The following is a 20,555-nucleotide window of genomic DNA, read 5'->3' as shown; positions in this document are numbered from 1 at the left end:
GAAGACTATACCATTACCATAGCCTATAATTTTGTTTGTTCATTTCACACATACAATTTCCCGAGTCAAGATGTTCTCACTTAAACCACAAGAAGATTCGTGTCTCCCTATTACTGTAAATACTGTTTATATCGTCACGTCCCCGAAAGACCCCTGTCTTCTCTGAATGGTCTGTACCAACTTCACCTCCGGTTCTAGGTGTCATGGCTGCCCCAAGAGTCTAGTTAAGAGTTTGCTCCCGTGGTGCGGAGGGTCCAAGGCCCACACCTGGAGATCTAGCGAGGTAAAGTTGCCCCTTGGTTGTGGATACGACAGCTTCTCCGCTTCCTCGGCGATGGCGGCGTCCGGGAGCGGTATGGCCCAGAAAACCTGGGAATTGGCCAACAACATGCAGGAAGCTCAGAGTATCGATGAAATCTACAAATACGACAAGAAACAGCAGCAAGAAATCCTGGCGGCGAAGCCCTGGACTAAGGAGTGAGGAGGTCCCTGGCGAGACGCAGGGGAGGGTAGGGGTGGCGGGAGTTTAAGAGACCCTGAGAGAATGGGAGTTGAAGGGGTTCTGAAGAGCTTTCACCGACAGGGAGGGGGACAGAATATGCGCCTTGGATCTGCAAGTAGAGCCTAAGCCCTCCGCTGGGGCTTTGACTCCCCTTTTTGTCCCTTTAACCCATTTGCCCCGGATGATGTAAGGGGAGAACAACAAGCGGTGATTTAAATTGTTACCTCTGAACATCCGTATACTCATATATGCCACACACTCTGCCTTGAACCCAGTGTCGGCATGCACCTTGTTTGGGTCTTCGACCCCAAACTGGAGACTACAGCTGTTTGCAGAAATCGAGTCAGCAGCCCAAGGTCTCAAAAATAGCTATGAGCTATTTTATTTTCTTTTTTTTAAATAGAGATGGGTCCTCGCTGTATTGCTCAGGCTGGTCTCTAGCTCCTGGCTTCAAGTGATCCTTTCGCCTTGGCCTTCCAAAGTGGTGGGATTACAGGCGTCAGGCCTGGGCCTATAATAGTTTTTTGATTGCTGGTAATTATTACGGAGACACACGGAGGCTCTACCTGGTCTCTAAAATGTTACTCCACCAGTTCCCATAAACCAGATATTATAAAACTAGAGCTTAAGGCTCTTTGCCCTTTAGCAGTGTCCATTTTTCCCTGGGAGTGGTGACAGGTCAAGGGATCTTTACCCATATTTTTCTTTTCCTGAGAGCAGTGTTTGGGAGAAAGTAAAAAGAGCACAAAAGCTAATGGATAGATAGAAAGGAGAGCTGTGGTCAACAAGAGGACATACTTCTACTGCTTCAGTTTTTTTACAGGGCTAGCCTTGTCTCTCAGTATTCAGACGAGATCCGGCGCGTTCAGGGTGGTATGGCCCTAGACGTCTCTCAGTATTCAGATTCCACAGTGGTGAATTGCGGAGGCACCTAGCTAGATATTTCCACCTCATTTAATCTTCATGACAACCCAGTACAGTATATCCATCCTTTTTTTTACAAATTAAAAAAACAAGCAAATGCATTACGTAACTTATGATCACACTGAGATAAGTGAACTCCTAACTGAGCAATAGTCAGACCTAAGATCAAATCTCACAGCTATCACTAACTAGTTAATTGACCTTAGGAAATTTACTTATCCATCTTCAATTATCGTAATATGTAAATAAGACCTACCTATTGGTGTTGTCTTAAAGATGAGATGAGATAATGTATAAAAAAGGTCCTCTAAAATATAAGAGGAGCATAGTAATTTGTCTTTCTTCTTTTCTCCAGTAAAGGGAGAAGCCAAGATTTCGATTCATGTCTTGACTTCCAACATGAAGTCTACACATTTTTCAGCTTTTGGTTGAAATCTGGCAAAGCTTAGGAATTAAATTTGGATTCTTTCTGTGGGCAGACATCTAAAAAAGCTTTGTAGATACGTTGACTGACTGCTCTCTATGGCTGGTTAAGTTGCTTGGTTGTCTTCTTTCTGTAGCAGGCTGCATTTTAGGTTGATGTACTCTTAAATATTTGGAAGCAGCCTGCCTCACTGTCTACTTATGGCTCTAATTATATGCATCCTAGCTATCTTGGACTGCATCAATGAGACAAAAATGTACTTTTATTCAAGAGTTTAATTTATTGATGACAAATTCTAAAATAGTGATCATAGGAAACTAGGATCTTAGAGCTACTTTTTTAATTTGAGGCTGACATACAGAGAATCCCACCCTTCAACACACTGTTCTTTGAGAGTAGGGTTAAGAGACAGGTTAATAATTAATGATGCTAATGACAGCTAGCACTTATTAGGTTTCTAGTATGTGTAAAGCACTAAGCTAAGCACTTTATATACATTATTTCGTTTACTTTATTTCATCGTAACAACTACTATGACTATCCCTATTTACAGAAAAGGAAACGTAGGCACAGATATTACATGGTTGTCCCAATGCCACAGCTAGGGAATGCAATGTCAAGATTCAAGCCTTGGCAGATGAATGTCAGAACTCACATTCTTAACCATTAGCCTAGAGGTTAGGCCTGAGAACAGTTAGGCACAACTATCCAACCAGTCAGAATCCAAGATTGGGCGATTCCAAATTAATGGAGAAAAAAATCGAACTGGTCATATTATTCCCTTATTTGAATAGCACATTTATAAAAACTATTTCAGACTTTTCCCCTCCCCCAAGGATGATACGTTACAAGGCTATAACATGCTTGTTGTTTCCACCCTGCAGATATTATCCTTTTCAACTTTTTCTCCCCATAGTCTACACTCCCCTTCCATTGCTGTAAATTCCTTCAATACTTACTCTTTATCTTCAGAAAAACTTTATTCTGAATTGTGCTTTATATAAGAAATGTAATTACATCGTGATTTTGTTTTGCAGTCACCATTACTTTAAGTACTGCAAAATCTCAGCATTGGCTCTACTGAAGATGGTGATGCATGCCAGATCAGGAGGCAACTTAGAAGTGATGGGCCTGATGCTAGGAAAGGTGGATGGTGAAACCATGATCATTATGGACAGTTTTGCTTTGCCTGTGGAGGGCACTGAAACCCGAGTAAATGCACAGGCTGCTGCATATGAGTACATGGCCGCATACATAGAAAATGCTAAACAGGTAAAAATGTTGTTTCTTATAGTTTATTAATTGCAAATTAGAGTCTCAAGGTGACTTTTGACTTTTTAGACTTAAAATTATCCCCTTTACATTAAATTTTATATTTAAATTTTAATGATTTCTATGTAAAATGTATGAGATTAAAAGCCTGATAAGATTTGTAGCATGGGGGTTTTTTGTTTGTTTTTTGTGGGGTTTTTTGTTGTTGTTGTTGTTGTTTTCGAGACAGGGACTTGCTCTGTTGTCCAGGCTGGAGTGCAATGGCATGATCTCAGCTCACTGCAACCTCCGCCTCCTGGGATCAAGCAATTTTCCAACCTCAGCCTCCTGAGTAGCTGGGGTTATAGGTGTACACCAGCACACTTGGATAATTTTTGTATTTTTAGTAGAGATGGGTTTTGCCATGTTGGCCAGGCTAGTCTTGAACTCCTGACCTCAAGTGATCTGCCCACGTTGGCCTGCCAAAGTGCTGGGATTACAGGCATGAGGCAGCATCCCCTTCCATAATTTTTGTATTTTTAGTAGAGACAGGTTTTCTCTGTGTTGGCCAGTCTGGTCCTGAACTCCTAGCATCAAGTGATCCACCCACCTCAGCCTCCCAAAGTGCTGGGATTACAGGCATGAGCCACTGCACCCGGTCTGTGGCATGGATTTTATTTATTTTTTTCAAATAAACTCTCACACTTATAAAAATTTGGGCTGGGCACGGTGCCTCACACTTGTAATCCCAGCACTTTGGGAGGGCAAGATGGGCAGATCACGAGGTCAGGATTTGGAGACCATCCTGGCCATGCTGAAACCTCCTCTCTACTAAAAGTACAGAAAAATTAGCTGGACGTGGTGGCGGGTGCCTATAATCCCAGCTACTTGGGAGCCTGAGGCAGGAGAATCGCTTGAACCTAGGAGGTGGAGATTGCAGTGAACTGAGATCATGCCATTGCACTCCAGCCTGGGCAACAGGAGCGAAAGTCTGTCTCAAAAAAAAAAAAAAAAATTGGAAACAACCTAACTCAGTTCCTGAGTATAAAACTGGTTAAATTATGGTATATCCATCAATGGACTGCTAGGCAGCCTTTAAAAGAAATAAAGAAAAGGTAACTGAGGCTGGGAACGGTGGCTCATGCCTGTAATCCCAGCACTTTGGGAGGCCAAGGCGGGTGGATCACGAGGTCAGGAGTTCAAGACCAGCTTGACCAACATGGTGAAACCTCATCTCTACTAAAAATACAAAAAAATTAGCCAGGCGTGGTGATGTGTACCTGTAATCCCAGCTACTCAGGAGACTGAGGCAGGAGAATCACTTGAACCTGGGAGGCGGAGGTTGCAGTGAGCCGAGATTGCACCACAGTGCTCCAGCCTGGGCAACAGAGTGAGACTATGTCTCAAAAAAAAAAAAAGATAACACTTAAATATATTGATGACTTATATGGAGCAAACTCCCAAGTTTATTGAATGAAAAAGCAAAGTGTAAAACACTATTATGTTATGTGGTATGCTATTGTGTGTATGTTTTTATCAATCTTTATATGTGCAAACAATATGTATTCTGTATGCAAAGAATATCTCTGTAAGGGGAAGCAATTGCCTATAGATTTCACATCTGGGCTGAGAAAACTAAGTAGTTGAGGAGAAAGAGATGGGAAGGAGACTGGTTACCCTTATTGTACTAGCACCTTGTAAATTAATTAAACAGTAATCTTAAACTTTTTTGCCCCTTTGTTAGGTTGGTCGCCTTGAAAATGCAATTGGGTGGTATCATAGCCACCCTGGCTATGGCTGCTGGCTTTCTGGGATTGATGTTAGTACTCAGATGCTCAATCAGCAGTTCCAGGAACCATTTGTAGCAGTGGTGGTAAGAATTTTAAAACTAGTTTAATTATGTTCTTTGTGAAGATTTGCTGAAGCAAGTATACTGAGAAATAAGAACAGTGTGGTAAAGAAAAATTGCTCTGGTGTCAGACTGCCTAGGTTTGAATATGAATTCCATCTCTTAGAAGCTAGGACTTTGAGCAAGTTATTTAACCACTGTGCTTCTCACTTCCCCCGCTCTGTAAAATATGGGTTGTCATAGCATCTATGGCTCACTGCCAGCTCATCATAGGCATTCAATCAGTGTTGAATGAACTGAGTTAACTGGGAATTGCTAGAGCAGCTCTTGTTATGCTTAGGGCATTTTAAATGCAATCCAGGTTTCTATGAAGAAGGTAGGAATTATTCACCTATTAAAAGGAAAAAATAAAACCTTTAAAAATAGATGTGCAAACCTTCAAATAACATTCTTAAATGTTTTAATAATTAATTCTAATCTTTAAATTAACTGTGAGACACTTATATTTACCCTCTTACTGAACTTTTATGGTTTCTTTGGTTTGTTTATTCTTATTTGATTATTGTGTATGTATATAGTATTATATGTATGTATACATTTACAGGTTTATAATGTTTAAAAGGCGTACAGTTTTATATCAGCAAATATTAAATATATCTTTCTTATAGATTGATCCAACAAGAACAATATCTGCGGGGAAAGTGAATCTTGGCGCCTTTAGGACATACCCAAAGGTAACTTTTTTTTTTTTAAGAGATAGAGTCTCACTCTGTTGCCTAGGCTGGAGTGCAGTGGCTATTCACAGGTACGATCATAGTGACCTACAGCCTCCATCTTCTAGGCTCAAGCCATCCCTTCAATTCAGCCTCCCAAGTAGCTGGGACTATAGGAAGTTCCTATATTTTTTAAATTCCAAATATTTGACTTACTGTTAAAGACATTAGCAATAGCTCTTTTTGTTAAAACAATTTAATAATATTTATGAAATAGTAAACCACTGCAAGTTGCCCCAGCAAAGGGTAATAACATTTATGTTCTATATTGTTAATTTTACTGGAAAAGCAGTCTTTATTTATTAGTAAGTACCTGTGCTCCTGTGGCAATCCGGCAGGTACTAGAAAACAAACTAAATCTGTAGGTCTATTTCATTCCCTGGCAGGAGTCTGCAATCTGAAATAGTTATTAGAACAAAAGTATATCACCTGAGGAGAGGAAAAATAAATCTATGAGCCAAATCCAGCCTACAGCCATCAAACAGGGTGGAGGGAAAAGTAGAAACAGTATTTTTTTTTTTAAATTAGAATGCTTATGTTAAATATTTGCCTCCCAAAATTGATCCTATAATTAGAAAGCTGCATAAAAAAACATGATGTTTTTCCCCTCCCTCCTCTCCCTCTCTCTCTCTCTCTCTCTCTCTCTCTCTCTCTCTCCACACACACACACACACACACATAAATCTTCTGTTTTCTTCATTTTTGTTTAGGGCTACAAACCTCCTGATGAAGGACCTTCTGAGTACCAGACTATCCCACTTAATAAAATAGAAGACTTTGGTGTACACTGCAAACAGTAAGTAATTTAAAAACATATCTGGGCCAGGCACAGTGGCTCACACCTATAATCCCAGCACTTTGGGAGGCCAAAGTGGAAGGATTGCTTGAGGACAGGAATTTGACACTAGTGAGATCTCATGTCTACAAAAAAATGTTTTAAAGGCCAGGTGCAGCGGCTCATGCCTGTAATCCTAGCACTTTGGGAGGGCAAGGTGGGCAAATCACGAGGTCAAGAGATCGAGACCATCCTGGCCAACATGGTGAAATCCTGTCTCTACTACAAATACAAAAAATTAGCTGGACATGGTGCTGCGCACCTGTAGTCCCAGTTACTCAGGAGGCTGAGGCAGGAGGATCACTTGAACCCAGGAGGCGGAGGATGCAATGAGCCGAGACCATGCCACTGCACTCTGGCTTGGTGACGGAGTGAGATTCTGTCTCAGAAAAGAAAATGTTTTCAAAGTTAGCTAGATGAGGTGGCACAGTCCTGTAGTCCTAACGATCAGGAGGCTGAAAGAAACCTTAGATATCAACCAGTCTAAGCTCATTATTTTACAGATCAGAAAAAAGGCTCAGACAAAATGCATTTTGTGATACCTTTTACAATAATAGTAAAAGTATATGAATTTAGGTGAATGTTTGCATTTTTAATTTTTTTCTTTTGCATTTTTTATTAATGTTTCAATCTAGTATGTCATTTGCCTTTCACACAACCTAAACATTTTTTCAATGTACAAGATACTTAGCCTATATAAAATTATAACAAGTGAAAGATGGATTCAGGGCCAGCTGACACTGGCATGTCTGCAGCCCTTAAAATATATAATTTCCACTGAACAAAAATTCTAATTCTTTAAATATTTGAAAAATTTAAGAAGCCATATTAAAAAGTTAAAGTTATAAAGTTTAAGAATTCTTACTAAAAACACTGAATTACATACCTTCCCCCCACCCCCAACCTGAGACATAGTCTTGCTCTGTCGCCCAGGCTGCAGTGCAGTGGCATGATCTTCGTGGCTCACTGCAGCCTCCACCTCCTGGGTTCAAGCAATTCTCCTGCCTCTGCTTCCCAAGTAGCTGGGATTACAGGCATGTGCTACCACACCCAGCTAATTTTTGTATTTTTAGCAAAGACTGAGTTTCGCCATGTTGGCCTGGCTAGTCTCAAATTCCTGACGTCATGATCCACCCGCCTCGGCCTCCCAAAGTGCTGGGATTACAGGTGTGAGCCACCATGCCCAGCCTACATACCTTTTTCAGTGGTGAATTTTATGATGTCTGAATTATATCTTAATTTTTTTTAATGTTAAAGAAGCCAATGGGGACAATTTTCTGTACCTTCTAAATATATCTCAGCACTTCTCTTACTATCACTTTCACCCAAGCCACTGCTGTCTGGAGCTTCAATCAAGCGCACTTGCCTTCTGGCAAGTCTTTCTGCCTTTGCCCTTCACTGCTTGTGTGTATGTATGTATGTATTTATTTATTTATTTTTGAGATGGAGTTTTGCTCTTGTTACCCAGGCTGGAGTGTAATGGTGCGATTCCGGCTCATCACAACCTCTGCCTCCAAGTTCAAGAGATTCTCCTGCCTCAGCCTCGCAAGTAGCTGGGATTACAGGCATGTACCACCATGCCTGGCTAATTTTGTATTTTTAGTAGAGACTGGGTTTCTCCATGTTGGTCAGGCTGGTCTCAAACTCCCAACCTCGGGTGATCTACCCACCTCGGCCTCCCAAAGTGCTGGGATTACAGGCGTGAGCCACTGTGCATGGCCTGCCCTTTACTTCTTAAAGGTCTATTTTCAGCCAGACTGACTCTGTTAAGATATAAGTCAGATCACATTCTTCTGTTTCAGAATGACTTCCCATCTCACGAAGAACAAGATCCTTAGTCCTTATCACAGACTACACAGCCTTCTGTGGTCTGGCTCCTACAGCCTCTGTGAACTCATCTCCTGTCACTGAACTTTTGCTGGTCTGCGATCCAGCCGTATTGACTTTCTTATGGTTTGTCAAATGTGCCACCATGCTCATGGCTCAGGGCCCTGGCACTTGCTGTTCCCTTTGCCTAGAGAGTACTCTCTTATTTCCATGTGGCTCGCTAACTAAGCATTGAGTATCTGTTTGCAGGGTCATCATAATAGAAAATGTTCATAAGTCACCCTATGGAAAATAACACCTTCTGTTTCCTCTTTCCCTACTTTTTTTTCTTAGCACTTGTAGCCATCTGATGTTTTTGCTTCTTTTTTTTTTTTTTTTTTTTTTTTGACCCCTTTAGAATGTGAACTGCTGTATCCTTGCATTTAAAACAGGGCATGGCACACAGCAGAGTGGGCACCAAAAAAATTACTGCTTAAATGAATAAATGATTATCTAGTGCCCCCTTTTCTCTATACCACTTATCCTAACTTCAAAGAATACTTTGGCTTAAAAAAAAAAAAAAAAGGCTGGGCATGGTGGCTCATGCCTGTAATCCAAGCACTTTGGAGGCCAAGGCGGGCGGATCACCTGAGGTCGGGAGTTCAAGACCAGCCTGACCAACATGGTGAAACCCTGTCTTAAAAATAATAATAATAATTAAAAAATTTAAAAAAAAGAATATTTTGGCTACCCATGTGCTATTACTGCTCTTATTTTTCTATTTAGAGATTCTTAGAAAATTCTAGAATTTCTAAAATTGAATTTTTAATTATATGTGGTTTTCAGTAATCTGACATATTTCTGTAAATACAATGATCTTTTCTTCCTTTTTGGTTCATGTTTTTTTATTTGAGACAGAGTCTTACTAGGTTGCCCAAGGACTGCAGGCACACCACCATGCTTGACTAAAGAAACAAACATATATTCATATAGAGATTTAGTGTTCATTATTTAATTTGCCCTATTAAAAAGAATTTAAATAATTCCTGTTTGAGAGAATTGCTCCTAAGCCTGGAAACACATTTGCTGTGATACTTTAATCTTCAGAGGAACTCTCAATTATTCTTTATTTATATTGAGTTATAGTGGTTTCAAAGATTTATACTTTGAAACAAAAAAGATTGAAATGCTTTATGTTTTCTGTATTCAAGCAGATCTACTGTCCCCATTTGTCTATTCTGTTGGTTCATCCTTTCTGTCTGTCTTAAATAACATTTTTTTTAAGATCTTGTTGCATACCATGCATTAAATAACTTTCTTTTGGCAAATATTTTCCCTTGCCACTCTGAACTATGAGCCTACCACAGAGAGGCAGCTACTTTTCTAGCTGGGATTATGGAATTACAGGCATGAGCCACCGTGCCCAGCCTGATGTCTTTAATTTATTATGTTTTATTTAATGTATTATGTTTAATTCATTATGTTTCTTCATTGCTAAAATTTAATCAGTAAGCATTCTTGCACTTTGGATCTGAGGCGGGTGGATCACTTGAGATCAGGAGTTCGAGACCAGCCTGGATAACATGGTGAAACCTCGTCTCTGCTAAAAATACAAAAAATTAGCCAGGCACATTGGCGGATGCCTGTGATCCCAGCTACTCAGGAGCTACACAGGACATTCACTTGAACCTGGGAGGTAGATGCTGCAGTGAGCCCAGATTGCACCACTGCACTCCAGCCTAAGTGACAGAGCAAGACTCTGGCTGAAAAAATGCATTCTGTTTTACAAGGGGTGCCTATATGTCTTTATCTTTTGCACCACTAAACTCTGAGTCTGAACCTCTGTCTCTTCTCATCTGCCCTGCTGCAGTGGCTTTCTTTGTGAAATCCCTGCCTCCATTTTCTCTCCTGTAACATGTCCTGATGGTACTGCCACAGCCAGGCTTCTATAAAACACCCCTTTGACTGTATTATTAATCTGCTAAAGTACCTTCCATTCTACTCAAGCACCTTCCATGAGTCCCAGTTATCCAAAGGATAAAGTCTAAATTTCTTACCTTTTGGCCAGGTGTGGTGGCTCACACCTGTAATCCCAGCACTTTGGGAGGCCAGGCAGGCAGATCATCTTAGGTCAGGAGTTCGAGACCAGCCTGACCAATATGGTAAAACCCCATCTCTACTAAAAATACAAAAATTAGCCAGGCATGGTAGTGGTGGGCACCTGTCCCAGCTGCTTGGGAGGCTGAGACAGAATTGCTTGAACCCAGGAGACAGAGGTTGCAGTGAGCCAAGATCATGCCACTGCACTCTAGCCTGGGTGACAGAACAAGACTTCGTCTAAAAAAAAAAAAAAAAAATTCTTAACCTTTTATGTAACATCCTCCACCACCTAGACCCCAGCTTAGCTTTCTAGCTTCCCCTCACATAATTCTTCTCTTGCTAAATTGTCGAGCTAAACCCATTGCCTTATTATCCCTTACATGTCTTTCCTTTTTGTGTGTTGATGCTCTCTGCCTAATGTCCCCCTTGCTCTCACATATCTGTACCATAGATTCATAAATGGTTACCCTACACCTTGCCTTTTCCCTGAGGCTTCTCAGGCAATTCTAGCTCCAGATGATCACTTGAGCTCCTCTACATGAAGAGTATTTATTATTTCTAACCCTTAATTGATAGATGGTTCCATTTTATATAGCACTATAGCATCACTTATTGTTATTCAATGTATATCATTACATTTAATGTTTTGGTGGGTTTAGACCACATCCCCTATATAAATGGTGACCATATCAATGGTGACTTCCTCAAGGTAAAGATGGTCTCTTATGCTTTTTTATATCCATCGATACACAGAAGCAACTGAGATAGTTTAACTTTTAAAATATATGCATTTTCAGACATTTAACTTCTAGATTTTCTTTATTATGCCCTGATGATAAATTAGGCACCTTTGAAAGTGGGAGCAATTATTTTAGGTGCCTTAAGGACCTACCTAAAAAATTTGCTTTTCCAAAATGCAGTGGGTCCTAAATAGGGAATTAGAAAGGGAAAAAGGAAATCCACATGAGATTTTTATTATTTTAAAGTGGCTAACAAAAATTATAGTTGACCCTAGAGAGGCAGCTCATTAAATTTATGTGCTGTTGGCTTGAATTTTTCAGTAACAGGAATAAACTTGTCATTCAGAAGTTTTGACTAGTTGTTAATAACATCTTGGGAATTTCTGGGCTCTACAGAAATAAAAGGAATAAACAAGGAAGTTTAGTAGAAGATTTGGATCCACAACCCTTGAAGTGTAAGGAAACCATGGTTAGCTATTACCTTGTTGGAATAAAAACTAAAACATGAGAATAAGGAATAATTTGAGAATAAAGTGTAATTCACTTAAATTTGACCATAACTTTTATGTGATGTAGTAGAATATTTTTTTCACTTACTAAATTTTGTGCTTTTATTTCATAGATATTATGCCTTAGAGGTCTCATATTTCAAATCCTCTTTGGATCGCAAATTGCTCGAGCTGTTGTGGAATAAATACTGGGTGAATACATTGAGTTCCTCTAGCTTGCTTACTGTAAGTATTATACTTGCAAGGAATGCGTTTTAATTTTACCTAAGCTACGTAGCCATTGGTTCACAGAAAGGCAGTACCTAACCTGGCCAAGACACCAGGGCTGGGGTGAGATTCTGCACCACCAGAGCAGGATTAGGATGCTAGGCCAATTCAGGATCTGTGTCATGACCCATAGAGACCAAGTCTAAGTAGCGAATAGAGTGGCCAGATCAGGGTGAGATCTGCCCCTGCCATAAGGAGATTTATATACAAATATTGATTTTTTTATATCAGGTGTCTCGGCTTCGAGTCTGGTTGCAAGTAACATGATACCTCATAAAATTAGCTTAAACAAGAAAGAGAATTGTGTAAGTTGCAAAGCTAAGGAATAAGGCTTAACTTAGGCACAGCTAAGTTTTCATTCAAACAATATTATGAGATCTTGTGTTTTTTCTCTCTTAGCATTGATTTCATCTTAGTTACTGCAAGTTTCAGGCTTCATGTGAAAGCAAGACAGCAGCTTTAGCTTTAGACCTCCAAGCCTCTCAGTTTCATGTTCAAAGATATGGTCAAGATACACACACACACACACTCTCTCTCTCTCTCTCAATCTCTCTCCCCCCCTCAACCCCCCCCCACCTCTCTCTCTCCGCCAGGCAAAATTTCATTGTGTCTGACTGGCTTTACTTAATCACATGCCCATTTTTAGGCCTGTGTGGGCCAACTGAATAAGCCTGATGAGTGGCTTGGTCCATGGCAAGTGCTTTACTGCTGGGCCACAGTGTACAAAACTCCTTCAGTAGCTCAAGGACTAAAAATGGGGAGGGAGAGGTTCCCAGAGGGAACCAGAATAGCATTACCTTAAAGCAGTAGATGCTGGAAGGAAAAAAAAAAAAAGGGATCACTGAATTTTTTCTGATAATATCATAAAAACCCAAAATATTTGGAAGGATATTTAATGTGCTTCTCTATATTTAGAACTTTGGAACAATTTTTTTACTTTTCTAAAAAAGTAGGCTATTTCATATACTGCAGTATGTATACTGGTTAGAACCATAGAATTTAGAATAAAATAAACTGGGCTTGGAGAATATGAGCTACAGCAGCAGGAGTCATAGTAGGACAATCACTTAGAAGTTTATTACGTTCTTTGATCAAGTATTGGTTGAAAGGAGTACAGCTGAAACTGGAACCAAAGAAGGCATTATGCTTCCAGAAAAATCTCAAGGTAAAGCATTGCAAGCAACAGTAGTAGCTGTTGGATCACACTTTCAAGGAAAAGGTGGATTCAACCAGTTAATGTGAAAGTAAGAGATAAAGAATTATTCTCCCAGAATATGGAGGCACCAAAGCACCAAAGTAAAGAACTACTTTGCCATTCTTCAGGTTTATTCAGTTGACCTGGGAAGCCAAGGATTGTGTTTTTGTTTTGTTTTTTAAGACAGGGTCTCTGTCATCCAGGCTGGAGTGTGGTGGCACAATCTTGGCTCACTGCAGCCTCAGCCTCCCAGGTTCAAGCAATCCTCTCACCTCAGCCTCTCAAGTAGCTGGGACTATAGGGGTGAGCCACCATACCCAGCTAATTTTTGTAATTTTTTTTTTGTAGAGATAGGGTTTCGCCATGTTGCCCAAGCTGGCGTTGAACTCCTAGTTTTTTGTTTTTTTTTTTTTTTGTTTTTTTTTTTTTTTTTTTTTGGACGGAGTTTCGCTCTTGTTACCCAGGCTGGAGTGCAATGGCGCGATCTCGGCTCACCGCAACCTCCGCCTCCTGGGTTCGGGCAATTCTCCTGCCTCAGCCTCCTGAGTAGCCGGGATTACAGGCATGCGCCACCATGCCCAGCTAATTTTTTGTATTTTTAGTAGAGACGGGGTTTCACCATGTTGACCAGGATGGTCTCGATCTCTTGACCTCGTGATCCACCCGCCTCAGCCTCCCAAAGTGCTGGGATTACAGGCTTGAGCCACCGCGCCCGGCTGAACTCCTAGTTTTAAGCGATCTGCTCACATTGGCTTCCCAAAGTGCTAGCATTACAGGCTGTGAGCCTCCGTGCCCAGCCAGATTATTTCTTATTTAGAGATGCTGACATTCTTAGAAAGTATGTAGACTAAAGTAAATCACTATTGAAATGCCATCAACATGAAGCTGCTCATTGCACTTAAGTTCTGAAATACTTAATTATATAAATAATTTCCATGTCTCTCTTGTATAATAAACAAATGATATCCTTAAAAAATTGACTTTGAAAACAACTCTGCCACTTTACTAGTTCTGAGTGTCTTTCAGAAAGTTATTTAATGTGACTGAGCATTTCTTTGTTGTAAAATGGTGATGTACTACATACATCATTAAGTACTCTGAGAAAATTAAATGGGCTACTTTATATAAAGCAATTAGCAAAGTGTCTGGCATATGATAAAGCTTCAATAATTTTTTTTTAATTTGGTGCATTGTATGCATGGAAAAATACCTCACTTTAGCCTATTATTTAACTGTGTTTTTTTTAGGCTAGTCAAGTGAAGCACTGTATTTTTTATTATTTTAAATACAACTCTGACAAGCTCTCTGTTCTTTATTTTTTCTCTCTCTCTTCTTTTGAGTCAGGGTCTCACTCTGTTGCCCAGGCTGAAGTGCAGTGGTATAATCATATCTCACTATAGCCTGGACTTCCTGGACTCAGGTGATCCTCCTACCTCAGCCTCCTGAGTAGCTGGGACTACAGACATGCACACAACATACCTGAGTAATTTTTTATATTTTTTTATAGAGACGGGGCTTCGCCATGTTGTCCAGGCTGGTCTAGAACTCCTGGACACAAGCCATCTGCCCACCTCAGCCTCCCAAAGTGCTTTGATTACAGACATGAGCCACGGTGCCTAGCATCTCATTTCTTTTCTTTAGTAGTCAGAAGTAGCAAATTAGAAGGATGGAGAATGATCATAATAGCAAATATGTGTTACCTGATAGCAAATATGTGTTACCTGCTTCCTATGTGCCAGACACTGCTAAGTGCTTTATATGTGTTGTTTCCTTAGAGGCAAGTATACTAATAGCAGCCAGAAGTGTCACCTGATGGCAAGGGGAGAAAACACTGTAAGACCAGAGCAGTCTGAACCTTTGTATGAGGCAAGCAGATCTACCTACTCAGCCCTATGTCTGTCCCTGTATTCCAGCACTGCATAGATGAGGACATTAATAATCAAGAAAAGGTTAAATTACATTTCTCCCTTTTTGTTTTTTTATTTATAGTACATTGCAGCATTTTGGAACAAATATGTAGATATATGTTCAACTTTCTCCCCCCAGCTAAGGAAGTTAACTATAGCATGTAACCTAAGTTATTTTCTAATTTAAGAAATTAGTTCACTGTATTTATTTTCTATGCATTTGAAATATTAATTGGATATCTTTTATTGTCATTTTAATAGTGTAGCTATTTCTGGTACCCTATATTTTTATGGCTTAAATAGCTCTGTAAACTTTAGGATTTTTTCCAAGTCTGTGGGAGGAAAATACATTGGTTTCCTAAACCATTTAGATCCAGACAAAATGAATATAATTGCATCTTTTAAATATTGTTAAGTTTGTAAATATCATTGGAAGAACTGGTAACATTTTAAAGAGCCCCCTGTAGTAGCTGTGATGGCAGCAACTAACTTTTCTTGTTTGGTGACTGAACTGTCTTTCCTTGCAAACTAAGCAAATAGAATTTCATACTGCTTTTTGCCAACTAGTTTATTTCCTCTTCACACTTCTATTGAAGATATAGGAAAGAAATATAATGTATACTTAATAACTTTGTGAAATTTTTTTTGTACTTTAGACTACAATTTAAAAAGTGATGCCCCATACAAATATTGGTAAAATATGTAATATTATAGAAAGCATATATGTAATATTACAGTTTCCCAAGTGTAGGTATACATGTGAGCATATAGCAGTACTCCATAATTGTGGTTATAGCTAAGTGGAGGAATTGTTTTCTTCTTATTGGCCAGGCTGGTCTCAAACTCCTGACTGCAGGTGATCTACCTGCCTTGGCCTCCCAAAGTGCTGGGATTACAGGCATGAGCCACTGTGCCCCGCCCAGAAAAGCTTTTAAATGTTATTTTTATAAATATTTTCGTAAGTAGTAATTCTAAAAGTTCATTAACATTACTAAGCCTTCACTAGGTGTCATGGACAGTCCCAAAAACTTTATATGCAATATAATGCATACTTAATTTGATTTTCACAGTAGCTCTAAGGTAGGAATTATCAACTCCCTTACTATTTTCAGAAGAGAACCTGGAGGCATACCTCAGTCCTTCAACTAATCTGCCATAGTTCCAGAACCTGGACTTAGGTCTGTATACTTCAAAGCCTCCCATAATAACAAATATTAGATTTAAGTGGTCAAGGAGAAAAATTCCAAGTAATTTTGAAATTATAAAAGGGAAAACATCTACAGTTGAAATGCCTGAATTTGGAAGCATATTTTGCAAATGTAATTTGACTTCTCACTGACTATTCACTCAGATTTTATAGTGGAATTCTTTGCAAATGAAATATTCTTTGTAGAAAATTAGTTTACATTAAAATATATAGATTTTTAAGTGGTAGACTTCTATTTTATAGTGATACAATACCATTTTCCCCGCAGAATGCAGACTATACCACTGGTCAGGTCTTTGATTTGTCTGAAAAGTTAGAGCAGTCAGAAGCCCAGCTGGGACGAGGGAGTTTCATGTTGGGTTTAGAAACGCATGACCGAAAATCAGAAGACAAACTTGCCAAAGCTACAAGAGACAGGTAAGAGTAAATTTGTAAGATTCCTGTTTCCCCTAACTCTTTTTCTTTCAAAATTTTCAAACAGTAGTAGCATTCAAATTCCTTATGGCTCAACTTAGCTATAACTTAGAATGGTACCTGAATATTAACTTCTTGGAACCTTTAGGAGTTGTCAGACACAGGTTTTAACTTTGAAAATTTAGGATACATCAGGTAAGAACATTAAAAGGCTTAAATCAAAGATCTAAGGAGTGTTGTGGAACACTCCCAGGTGCCTTTTCTAGGTTCAACTAGAAAGTGTAACAAAGAAAACCAGCCTATCAGTGGATCTTTAGAGAGAGAGAGAGAGAGAGAGAGAGAGAGAGAGAGTGTGTGTGTGTGTGTGTGTGTGTGTGTGTGTGTAAAATTAGGAATTTTTTTTTGAGACGGAGTCTTGCTCTGTCGCTCAGGTGAAAGTGCAATGACGCAATCTCAGCTCACTACTACTTCCGCCTCCCAGGTTCAAGCAATTCTCCCTCCTCAGCCTTTTAATTAGCTGGGATTACAGACACCCGCCATCATGCCTATCTAATTTTTCTGTATTTTTAGTAGAGACAGGGTTTCACCATGTTTGCCAGACTGGTCTCAAACTCCTGACATGGGTGATCCGCCCATCTTGGCCTCCTGAAGTGCTGGGATTACAAGTGTGAGCCACCATGTCCAGCCAAAATTAGGATTTCTTAAATTTACAAGATTTTAATATTTCATAAAGCTTTAAATCCTAAGATATTTCAGAAGTGATTATATCTCTCTTAAATTGTGCTTCTGAAATTATCCTTTATACTGTAATTTAGTATTCCAAATTTTATTACCAAAGATTTTCTTAGGAACAAATTTGGGATGTGTTCTCTAATAACTTACGAAATAATTATGTGGACCTTCATATACATAGGCTATACAAAGCTGCAAAGACTAACAACATTTACTTTCACAGAAATTAGAATTTTAGGCCAGGCACAGTGGTTCACACGTGTAATCCCAGAACTTTGGGAGGCTGAGGCAGGCAGATCACCTGAGGCCAGGAGTTTGAGATCAGCCTGACCAACATGGTGAAACCCAAAAATTAGCCAGGTGTGGTGGTGGATGCCTGTAATCCCAGCTACTTGGGAGGCTGATGCAGGAGCATCCTTCAACCCAGGAGGCGGAGATTGCAGGGAGCCAAGATGGCACCATTGCACTCCAGCCTGGGCAACAAGAGCAAACTCTGTCTCAAAAAAAAAAAAAAAAATTGAATTTTAATGGATAATTAGGGGCAGAAAGGAAGGGAGAACCATACTGACTTCTATACAAACTTATATGTTAGTATCTATTTTAAGAACTGGCTTGGTTTATGGGGAAAAGAAGAGAAAAGGGTGGCTGAAGTATTTCCTGGGATTGGAAGTCATTTTGGATTAGACTTATTTCATTGCCTTTTTCTCGGTGGGTTTTTAGAAGGTAGAGCTAGTGGCCTACATAAAAATTGCATTTTTCAGCTGGGCACAATGGCTTACACCCATAATCCCAGCACTTTGGGGGGCCAAGGCAAGCAGATTGCTTGAGCTCAAGAGTTCAAAACCAGCCTGGACAACATGGCAAAACCCTATCTCTACAAAAAATCCAAAAAAAAAATTAGCAGGGTATGGTGGCGCACACCTCTGGTCCCAGCTACTTAGGAGGCTGAGACACAAGAATCACTGGAGCCCAGGAGGTGGAGGTTGCAGTGAGCCATTATTGTGACACTGCACTTCAGCCTGGGTGACAGAGTGAGATGCTGTCTCCAAAACAAAGTATTTTTCATTGGCATTAGGAGTCATTTTAGATACTTGCTTTGAGTGTGTGTTTTGTTCATCTGTCTTTATGTATGTAATTTATCAGTTTATCTACATTTATTTCTCAATTTCTTACGAAGCAAAAATTTCACTATGGGAATGTCTTCAATTATATAAGAAATAGAACAGAAGTATTAATCAAAAGTAGAGAATTTTCCCTTTTGGGGTAGCTTTACAAGAACTGCATCTCTTCTGAATATTGGTGGGGTTTTGTTATTGCTTTTGCCTTATACTTTTATCATTTCTAAAATCTAAGTCCTTCACCTGCTAATCTAACTTTGACTTCTAATTGTTGGAGGATGCTTGTGATTGTTTCAGAAAAAAAATAGTATTCTTTTTTTTTGAGGAGTGCAGTGGCACAATGTCTCTCACTACAACCTCTGCCTGGGTTCAAGTGATTCTTCTGCCTCAGCCTCCTGAGTAGTGGCACTACAGGCATACACCACCATGCCTGGCTAATTTTTGTATTTTTAGTAGAGACGGGGTTTCACCATATTGGCCAGGCTGATCTCAAACTCCTGACCTCGTGATCCGCCCACCTTAGCCTCCCAAAGTGCTGGGATTCCAGGCATGAGACACCATGCCCAGTCCAAAAAAACATAGTATTCTTTAAAATTATTTTTCCCGAATTAGCCAAAGTAATAAACAAGGAATAAAAGATTTTTAATGTAATATATTAGAATCAATCTCTAATTACAGGTTATATATAATTTACTCATCTAAAACAGAACAATTGTATCAAAGTTTACATTGTCATCTTGTGAAAGTTCTAGTAAGAAATGAAATGGTCAAAAAGACATGTGGGACACTAATAAAATCACAAGGGAAAACTTCAGATTAGGGTGGTTTGAGAAGTATAAATAAAACCAAAATCATTGGAGTTACATGGATGGATTGGGGCTGATCTTGTGTGTTTGAAATAGTTTCCAATTTATGACATCATGTGATGTGGGTTTTTTTTTTTTTTTTCCAGCTGTAAAACTACCATAGAAGCTATCCATGGATTGATGTCTCAGGTTATTAAGGATAAACTGTTTAATCAAATTAACATCTCTTAAATGGTCTCTGAGAAGTACTATTGCCTGAAAGTACAAGAAAACCATTCAAGTAACACTTTTAAATCAGTTACCCGAAATCTGATTAGAAGTATAAGGTGCTCTGAAGTGTCCTAAATATTAACATCCTGTAATAAAACTCTTTAAAATGAAATTGTCCTTTCATTTTTTTGTGAGCAGATTCTCAATTTTTTTCTAGTATCCATTAGGGTTCTTGATATGAGAGAAAATATAGTTATTAGAACTTTCTATTTTTAAGAGTCTCAGCTATCTAAATTAGTCAAAGAATTTCAGCATTTCACTTGCCATACTGATTGTAAGAACCGCTTTTCAATTTGTCCCTTCTTTCAACTGTGTGTAAATAAAATATAAGTTAATTATTTTAATAATGTAACAGGAACACTTTTAATATTCATACAAAACATTAGCTGAGTGGTACCGTAAATTATTTTCCTGAAAATCAAATACTTAGTAGAGACAGCCTAGCACAGGGTATCTAGTCATTCAAATATTCGTCACATGCCTTTCCTGAACTGGCCACTGTTACTTTCTGGAGATAAGCTGAACCAACTAGACACGGCTGTCCTCACAGAAATTCTGGATGCTAAAACTTAGCAAGAAATTAAAGATACTGCTATGAGGGGAGAAATAAAGTGTGTTGGGGACTCTTGGGAGAAATGCATATCCTCGAGAGGGGTAAGCAAAGTTGGCTTCCTGAAGGATGTGGCCTGACCATTAAGTTGCAATTTGACAGATAGGGGGATTAGCCAGAAAGAGAGTAATAGGAAGGTAGATACTATTACAGGCAGGGAGTACAGCAGTGTGTAGAAGCTCAGAGGTAGAAAGCAAGAACCTAGAACCTTCAAGAAAATTAGATTCATTTAGACTTAAGATTGGTAAATAGGGTCAGGCACGGTGACTTATGCCTGTAACCCCAGCACTTTGGGAGAGGCAGGAGGACTGCTTGA

At 39.4% G+C, this 20,555-nt stretch overlaps 1 protein-coding gene across 2 annotated transcripts; it reads left to right on the top strand.

Annotated features, from left to right (window-relative positions):
• Positions 1-3: 3 nt before the first annotated feature.
• COPS5 (COP9 signalosome subunit 5) lies at positions 4-19,741 on the top strand. Of its 2 annotated transcripts, none has more exons than XM_032296282.1 (8): positions 4-477; positions 2,888-3,122; positions 4,846-4,974; positions 5,619-5,684; positions 6,434-6,519; positions 11,827-11,938; positions 16,558-16,706; positions 19,506-19,741. In XM_032296282.1, exons 1-8 carry the CDS (start codon positions 167-169, stop codon positions 19,588-19,590), a joined length of 1,173 nt encoding a protein of 390 aa, XP_032152173.1. In that variant the 5' UTR covers positions 4-166; the 3' UTR covers positions 19,591-19,741. The 2 variants fall into 2 exon arrangements, with proteins under 2 accessions (XP_032152173.1, XP_032152174.1); XM_032296283.1 differs by having other exon boundaries at positions 169-485.
• Positions 19,742-20,555: the final 814 nt, after the last annotated feature.

Source organism: Sapajus apella, unplaced genomic scaffold (genome assembly GCF_009761245.1).
Source record: "Sapajus apella isolate SASKATOON/1434 unplaced genomic scaffold, GSC_monkey_1.0 scaffold35, whole genome shotgun sequence".
NCBI classification, from domain to species: Eukaryota; Metazoa; Chordata; class Mammalia; order Primates; family Cebidae; genus Sapajus; species Sapajus apella.
This window is presented reverse-complemented; position numbering and strand designations above follow the sequence as displayed.

Bases quoted from the DNA above. Each gene is read 5' to 3' on its own strand.
- COPS5 (XM_032296282.1), top strand. From the start codon at position 167: ATGGTCTGTACCAACTTCACCTCCGGTTCTAGGTGTCATGGCTGCCCC. The intron at 3,123-4,845 runs GTAAAAATGTTG...CCCCTTTGTTAG, and splicing joins ACATAGAAAATGCTAAACAG to GTTGGTCGCCTTGAAAATGC. The intron at 16,707-19,505 runs GTAAGAGTAAAT...TTTTTTTTCCAG, and splicing joins GCCAAAGCTACAAGAGACAG to CTGTAAAACTACCATAGAAG.